The 8251-nt window shown below is 39.4% G+C and overlaps 2 protein-coding genes across 2 annotated transcripts; both read left to right on the top strand.

Annotated features, from left to right (window-relative positions):
* Window positions 1-5464: 5464 nt before the first annotated feature.
* LOC110710889 (protein FAR1-RELATED SEQUENCE 5-like) lies at window positions 5465-6577 on the top strand. The gene has a single exon (XM_021889236.1). The coding sequence runs from the start codon at window positions 5465-5467 to the stop codon at window positions 6575-6577; it is 1113 nt and encodes a 370-aa protein (XP_021744928.1).
* A 25-nt stretch (window positions 6578-6602) lies between these two features.
* LOC110710890 lies at window positions 6603-8073 on the top strand. The gene is made up of 4 exons (XM_021889237.1): window positions 6603-7184; window positions 7389-7777; window positions 7879-7892; window positions 8021-8073. The coding sequence occupies exons 1-4, from the start codon at window positions 6603-6605 to the stop codon at window positions 8071-8073; spliced, it is 1038 nt and encodes a 345-aa protein (XP_021744929.1).
* The last annotated feature ends 178 nt before the right edge of the window (window positions 8074-8251 follow it).

The following is an 8251-nucleotide window of genomic DNA, read 5'->3' on the forward strand; positions in this document are numbered from 1 at the left end:
AGCTTCCTTGTCATCAGTGATAGTGAGTCCCTCATTATGACCGGCTGCAGTCGTAGTTGGCCTGACGTCTGAGAGATAGCACTCCCTAGCCGTCTTTTGGTCCCCGCTCAGGGCACCCACTGATCCGTCATCCCTCTCAAACTTGATCAGCATAAGAGAGGGATGATGACTGCCTTTGACTCGTTGAGGGTGGGACGACCCATAATAAGGTTGTAGGTGGTCAATTCCTCGACCACCAAAAAACTTGACGACCATGTGCCGCCTTTCCCCCTGTCCCCTAGCCGGATGGGTAGGTCAATCCTCCCCACCGGATGCACTACCCCTCCCCAAAGACGGTTAGGGGGTGAGGAGCCTTGTGCATCCTACTAGGCTTGTACTTAAGCTTCATCAAAGCACTGGTAGTTGATCAGGTCAGACAAGCTCCCGGTATCAATTAAAATCCGGCCAAACTCGTTAATTGGAAACTTTTCATTCGATGACAATGGGGTCATCACGGGGACGCCTGAACATGCCTCGATCTTTCTCAGAGATGAAGACCTCAGGGAAAGGTGTCTTTTGACGCCTGGCCCTCATCTTCTGGGTTGGGATAATTTCTGGATGTTATCTTTGGCACCCCGAAGTGTAGGACCTTCGCTTGCGAAGCCGCCTGCTATAGTGAAGATGTGCTCTTTGTCCGTTTCAGAGCTAGCAGCCGGTTTCTTGGACGGTTGTCCCCCACTTGGTTTGGGGTTGCCCTTGGACTTCACCAGATAGGACTCCAGAGCCCCCTCATTAGCCAGACGGTCCAATAGCCGCCTGAGGCTATAGCGACCATTGGTGTCATGGCCAACGTCCTCATGGAACTAGCAATACTTTCTTGTGTCTCTGTTTCTTGACAGAGCTTTTCATTGCAGCCGGTTTTTTCGATTGTCAACCGGTCCTTTTATCTCCATGAGGATGAAGGAGCAGTCTTTTTTTGAACTCGTACTTTGGGACGTACGGTTCCAACTTCCTTTGCTTCTTCTAGGACGGCTGACCTGGGCGGTCTGCTGCCCAGATTTCTTTTCTTTTCTTCTTTCCTGGCCGGCTGGGTTGGCCGGTTGTCTCTCCTGTCGGACCGCTTGGGTTCTGACGGATGTTTGATGGCGCAGAGCTCAGTTGCCTGTATATAGGCCTCCGCCTCCATCAGCGCCTCTTGGAAGGTGGCTACCCTCTTGCGGACCAGATCAAATTTAAAAGTTGACCCATCCTTTAGGCCCTTGAAGAAGTCTGTATATGCAACCTCGTCAGACAGCCCCTGAATCTGAATTCTCATCAGATTGAACCGCCTGACATAGGACCGAAGTCCCTCCTTGTCACTCTGCTGTATTACCCCTAGGTTGAGACTTGTCTTTTTTGCAGGGATGTTGATGGAAAAGTTGGACGCAAACAGGTATGCAAGCGTCTTGAAATTATTGATGCACCCAGTCGGCAGGTTGTCAAACCATCGTTAGGCGATGCCCTTCAACGTAGCTGGGAAGCATCTGCACCATGAGGCGTCATCCAACCCCTGTAGATACATGAGGTTGGTGTATGCCATAGGTGGTCTTCTAGGTTGGTGGTACCGTCGTAGGCACCAACCAACACATTTTTAACCTTGGCCGACTGCGCCGCCTCGGTTATCTCCTGATAGAAAGCCGAAGGCTGTTCCCCAAGATTTAGCAGACGGAGCTGCCAGTCCATAGGTTGGACTTGGTATGCCGCCTGACCCCCGAAGGGAGCCGACTGCATGAATGGAGATCCATACGGGGCGTATTGTTGTTGGGGCACATACGGAGCCTACTGGATCACGTGAGGGCCAGTACGTGCGGACACGCCGCGCGACTGACTCCCTTGCTGCGTCTCCGAGTGCTTCATTGAAGCATTTCAGAAACTGTCTGAGTAGGTCGACGTTAAAGCCGACTGAGACATTCTCTGACTTCTCTTCTCCTGGATGAACATCCGGGCGTTAGAGAAAGTCTTTTTTGACCCATCCGGCTGTGTATGCCGGATGGCCTTCCTTTTCCCTGATTAAGGAAAACGAAGTTTGGAGAGGTCGATCAGGGGCCCATCCGTCCCCTTGGGTTTGGGATGCGGAGTAGGCACCCAGTCTTTGATTTTCTTCTTCCCGGAGGAAGAAGTCTTTTTTGCTGACTGACCCTTGCTTGAGCCAGCCGACTTCTTGATTATGTCTTTGATTTCCCCCTTGAAACTAGTCATGAGATTCATGAGTTCGTCTCTAGTGACGGGGGCAGCACCCTCCGCCGCCTAGGGTTGTCCAGGGTGCTTGTTGTCTGGGTTGTTGGGACAAGGTTTGTCTTGGTCTCGTTCCTTCTTTTCTTTGGAACGGGTGCGCCTAGAGCGGAATGACCCGTCTGGGGCCATGTAAGTTTTGACATTGTAGTCGTCACCACTGCCACTTTCATGGTCCGTATGGACCTCAGGGTCAGTCGTAGGCCGGCTGCCCTCTGCATTCAGTACAGCATCAGATGCCATCTCAGTAGTACTCTCCCCACAGACGGCACCAAATGTTTCGGGTGTTTTTGGTCCCTCGGGAGAGTTACAATACGGAGTATGCGCGCCTGACTTCTGTGCCTGCAAAACCACGAAACTCCGGTTAGGTGGAGTTCCGCCTCCGACGATTAAGTTAGTATGATTCCGGATGGTAATAGTGCGGAAAGTAAATAGGTATTTCTCCCTTATTCAAGGAGATTCCGCAATTAATATTGCTCGGATTTTGTGTCTGTATTTATAAATGCAATTGAATGAGGATGATTCCTCTATTTATAGCAGATGAGAATTTGCTCCCCCATTGGGGGTTCAATGCCACGTGGCATCCTCTAATTGGATCCCCTTGGGCCTTTATGAGGGTGACACGTGTTATGCCCTCATTGGGCCACGTGGCAGGGGTGATATTTACCCCAATCAATATTTTTTAAATTTTGGTAATCCATAGAGATTTAATTACTAAAAGGAGAAAGTTACAACTTACAAAGAGTTAAGCTGTAACCACCAAAACACCACAAGATCACAAAGGCCAAATACCCACCAAACCTATTTGAGGGATAAAAGTGTCACCTTCTACGAAGGGTTCACTTCTGAGACCAAGAAGCAACTTAGGAACCAGAAAGTCATCTTCTAGGAAGGGTGCTCCCTTTACCAGATAACAACAAGAGGTAGAGAAAAAAAAAACATAAAAAGCAATTGAATGTCACTAACAAGTTATTTACAAGCAAACATTACAAATAATATCCCTAACAACACGTCTCTAGCTTTACAACTTCCAATGAAAATCAAAGAGTAACTCTGTAACCAAATACTATGCACTGTTCCAGCAAAGTACGTGTTCAACAATCTGTTTCTTGGTCTAGCCTTCTTGCCATGCTGAAGAACCCATCTAACATCTTCATCAAAATTCTGAACATTTCTATTGTATTTCAGCAACACCATAATCTTCTCCCAAATCTGCAAAGAGTAAGAACATTTAAAGGAAAAATGTAAAACAGATTTAACTTCATGAGCACATAAAAAACACATCAAATCACACTAGATATTTTAGATCGGCATCCTATCTTTAGTCACCTATCTATTCCTCAAATTTAACCATGTACTTAAAAAGACTTTTTGGGGAAGCCAAGCTATTACAAATCACTCTTTTCCAGGGAACTCTAGGTGTATAAAGGATAAGCAACTGATAAACTTCTTAATACTCCCTTTTTCACCAAGTTGCACTCCTTCCAACCCTCAATATCATCAACAACTTTCCTACATCCTAAGAATTTCCTAATTAAGAACCCAATAACATTTCTTAGGTGAAGGCGTAGTCCACCAATATCCATCCTTGAAATAATAATTATGGACCCACTTAACCCAAAAATTGTGAGCTTTGTGAGCTAATAAGTCCCATAACAATCTGGTGATGGTAGGAGTATTCTATTCAAGTAAAGAAATTAGATTCTGAGCACAACTCACCTTAAGCAAGCAAACCTGAGATCAAGCTACTAAAGCTTTCTTTGTAGTTTTTTTTTATGAAAGTTCTAAATTTGGCCTCAATTTCTCTCATAATCTTTTTAGGCAATACAAAGATATGTGGCAATAGGTCTGATGCCAAAGAGCACACTCTTGATTAGTTGAAGTCTTCCAGCACAAGATAGATGCTTTGCAAACCAACCATTCACTTTAGATGTAACTTTATCAACAAGGGGCTTATACGGATCAGAACTATTATAGTCTTTTTGAAGAGAAAGGAACACTAAGGTATCTGATCGAAAAGAAGAGAACCCTAAGCAACACCAAGAAGTGTCATTCAGTGATTCGATCATCAGCAGAAATACCCAATTTCAAATTTGGACCTTCTCTCGATTTGTGTGTGTCATCCTTGTACAGGAGCCATGCTAATCTTCTCTATATCATTCCAATTTTATTAGATGCCTTCGAAGAGACAACCTTTTAAAGTATGCACCAGCTGGGAACCTAGATGTTATAGTTTCTACAAGTACTTCCCCCGACCCCGTTTCAATTTGATAGTCTTATTTTGACTTTGCACGACATTTTAAGATGCTTCTTTGACCATTAATATATATATAGAATTAGGATCATGTGAAAACCAAGTCCTATAATAGGAACTAGGAACTAGGAACTCATCGTGACCGTTGATCGCTCTTAATCCAACGGCTCATGCTTCACCCGCCTTTTTCAATTTCATTAATGTTATTTTCGTAATTTTGGCAGTTTAATGACCTCCCTTGTTTTTCCAGGCGCTGCTTCATTTTTTCTCTCTATGTTCTTCCGCATTTTCTCTCTTTACCTTCAAATTCTTTCAAAGGCAATTTTTCGCGATCTGCTCTCTTTGCTTGTAATCATTGATTTGTCAAATTCTTCGATTTTGATCTTCAATTACTTTGTATTCTTCGATTTTTGTCATTCATTGAGGTAATTTTCTTGTGTTTTTATTTTATTTTTATTTTTGTTGTTTATTTCATTACGATTTTCGCGATTTAGGGTTTTTTTATTTTAATTTTTATCAATTAGTTTATTTTTACTTTTTAATTGTTCTCTGATTTATTTTCTACGATTTAGTGTTTGATTTAGGGCTTTATTTTTACGATTTAGGGTTTTTTTTTATTTCCGGTTTAGGGCTTTTACACTTGCTTACCCAATTCATGGCAGTGGTTATGTATAAAGTTGCTATATGGCTGGCTGGTCTTAATCAAGTAGTATAACGTGTTGTTATTTTAAATTTACTTTTTGCATTGAGTCATTTACTTTTCATTATTAATTTTGCTTAATCCTTATAACTTCATTTTTTTTAGTTTGTTTAACTTTTTGAGCTTTTTTATTTACCTTTTGCTTTGAGTCGTTTACTTTTTAGTATACGTCTAATAGTTTTTATTAGTATACTTTTTAAATGGTTAACTTTTTGTTATTGTTTATTTACTTTTTTTTTATTCATTTACTTTTCAGGAAGATGACTGAAAGTGTAGAGCATTGTTCTGCTGCTGTCACTGATGAAGATATGAATGTAAGAGTTTTCAAAACACCTACTCAACCTGTGCTTCCTAAGATATATTATAATTCTAGTGGTGATAAAGAGTATATCCTAGGTTGCTCTTTGGAAAACAAACCTATTCTTGGAATGAAATTTGATAGTCTTGGAGATGGTATTGCCTTTTATTACAAATATGCTAATGAGTGTGGATTTAAAGTCTGTTCTAGTAATACTAAAGTAGATAAAAATAAGGTTGGTTCTAATAATGGTAAAGGAGTTACTGTAATTAAATATTTATTATATAGCAAAGAAGGGTATGTGACAAATAACAAGAAAGCTGGTAAACAAGTTAAAGGTGCATGTTTAAGGAAAAAGACTGTGAAGAGAGTTCGATGTCCTGCTAATATTAAATTTAGGTTTTGTAATGGTGGCCAGTATATGGTTTACTCTTTTTATGAGTCCCATTCTCACCCTTTTTCTACACCTATTACTAGGCAGGTTACTAAATATGAAGTTAGTTTAAATTTTGCTCATAAGAAGTTTATTTTTGACAACTCAAAGTTAAATATAGGGGTTGTTATGTCTTATAGGATCATGAAAGAACTTTGTGGTGGGTTTAAAAATGTCAGGGGCAATAAAAACGACTTCAAAAATTTTTCTAGGGACGTGAAAGTTTATATCTCTAATGCTGATGGTGCAATGTTTGTTCAAAACCTTGAACAAAAAGTGAAAAGCAGTAAAGGGGGTTATTATTTTGATTATTGTGTTGATGAAAGCAGGCACTTGACACGTGTTTTTTGGGCTGATGCTATTGGTAGAAGAGATTATCAATTGTTTGGGTACTTTTTATCTTTTGATTCTACCTATGATACAAATAAATACTCATTGGTTTTCTGCTCTTTTACTGGAGTTGATAATCATAAGAGATGTGTTACATTTTGTGCTGCTTTATTATCTAAAGAAGATGTAGAATCTTTTGTGTGGCTATTTCAAACTTTTTTGAAGTGTATGGGAAGAGAACCCTCTTGCATAATCACTGATCTAGACCCTGTAATGGGTATTGCCATACAAAAGGTTTTTACCAAGCACTAAACACAAGTTATGTATGTGGCACATAATGAGGAAGGTACCTGAAAAGGTTAGAACTCAGTTTTGTAATGAAACTGAGTTCTTGAAAAAGCTAAGTGCAATAGTTTGGGATAGAGAAATTGATCCCCATGTATTTGTTGATGGCTGGAACAATGTTATGGAGGAATTTGACCTTGTAGATCATGAGTGGTTTGCATACATGTTCAATATTAGGCATCTTTGGATCCCTGCATATTCCAGGGACTTGTTTATGGGTGTGTTACTGCGTTCTACTTCTAGGTCTGAAGGTGAAAACAATTTTTTTTATAATTTTATAAACCCTCATGTGACCTGTGTTGAATTCTTTGTCCATTATGAAACTGCTCTTGATGCTCAAAGGCATGAACAGGATGAGTTGAACAGGCTTAATAAATCTGAGCCTCAATTGGCTACTCATTTGCACTTGGAAAAGCATGCTGCTTTTGTTTACAGTCGTGCCATCTTTTATGATTTTGAAGAAGAATGCCAGGCAGCCTGTTTCTCATGTGGTGTTGAAAGTTGTAGTTCTCTATATGGAGATGGTTTGGAGTTTTCTGTAATTGTTGATCATGAGAAAAGGAAAAACTTTGATGTAAATTTTGACTTGGCCACATATGAATGCAGTTGTACTTGTAAAATGTTTGAGAGTCAAGGCATCTTAAGTAGACACATTCTGTTTATTATGAAAGGCAAGTCTATACGTGAAATTCTTGATCTTTATATCATGAATCGTTGGAGAAAAGACATTCTGAAGAAAGCTTAAGGCATAAATGCTGTTCTGGATGATGCTTCTAAGTATGATAAGAGGAAGCAATTGGTGAGTGATGTGTGGTCCAAGATTTTCAGTTGTGTGAGTTTATCTGAGCAATTTGAGGATGATTTATCTGAGCTTATTAGGACATTATCTTCATTTGAGAAGCAGATGCTGATAAAGAATAATCCTGAAAATGCAACTAGTTCAAAAGAGGTGAAAGATGCTGATATTCAGGTTTTGGTTTGGTCAAATGAAGTAGATGTAAATATCTTGCCTCCAAATCAGTGTCTTAATAAAGGTTCTGCCAGAAGTTCAAAGCGGTTGAAGAGTGCAAAAGAAATAGCTTCTGAAGAAAAATCCAAAAAGGGCGGAACCTGTAGAGCTTGTGGGCAATTTGGTGTTTCACATGACAGTAGGAACTGTCCAAACAAGTAGTTCTTCAGGTATTTTGCTTTTACATGTGTTTCATTTACTTTAATCTGTTATTTATTTACTTTAAAATTTAACTTGATTTACTTTTTATTTTGTGCAGGTGTTATCATACTTGTACTTTTTTTTAGGTATTTTACCTTTATATTTTTCTCATTTACTTTAAGTTGAAATTTTTTTGCTTTACATTGAAATTTATTTTCTTTAATCTGTCATTGATTTTTCTGATGTTTATTTTTGTGCAGTTAATATAATACTTGGAAATTTGAAGATGTTATGGAAGATCAAGATATACTGAAGAAATATTAATGTTTTTTTTATTATTTTTGTAATGTAATATTTTTACGTTTACTCTAAGTAATTATACTGCAGATATAAAGTTCAGTTTGTTTACTTTTACCTATTATACTTTAATTTTATGAAATATTTCATTTACTTTATGATATTGTTTTTTTCGTGTCTTTCACAATGAATAA

This window comes from Chenopodium quinoa, unplaced genomic scaffold (assembly GCF_001683475.1).
Source record: "Chenopodium quinoa cultivar QQ74 unplaced genomic scaffold, ASM168347v1, whole genome shotgun sequence".
NCBI classification, from domain to species: domain Eukaryota; kingdom Viridiplantae; phylum Streptophyta; class Magnoliopsida; order Caryophyllales; family Amaranthaceae; genus Chenopodium; species Chenopodium quinoa.

Excerpts from the sequence above, each read along its gene's own strand:
- LOC110710890 (XM_021889237.1), top strand. The coding sequence starts at position 6,603 with ATGAGGAAGGTACCTGAAAAGGTTAGAACTCAGTTTTGTAATGAAACT. Across the intron at positions 7,185-7,388 it reads AGAAAAGGAAAAACTTTGAT|TATGATAAGAGGAAGCAATT; the intron begins GTAAATTTTGAC and ends GATGCTTCTAAG.
- LOC110710889 (XM_021889236.1), top strand. The coding sequence starts at position 5,465 with ATGACTGAAAGTGTAGAGCATTGTTCTGCTGCTGTCACTGATGAAGAT.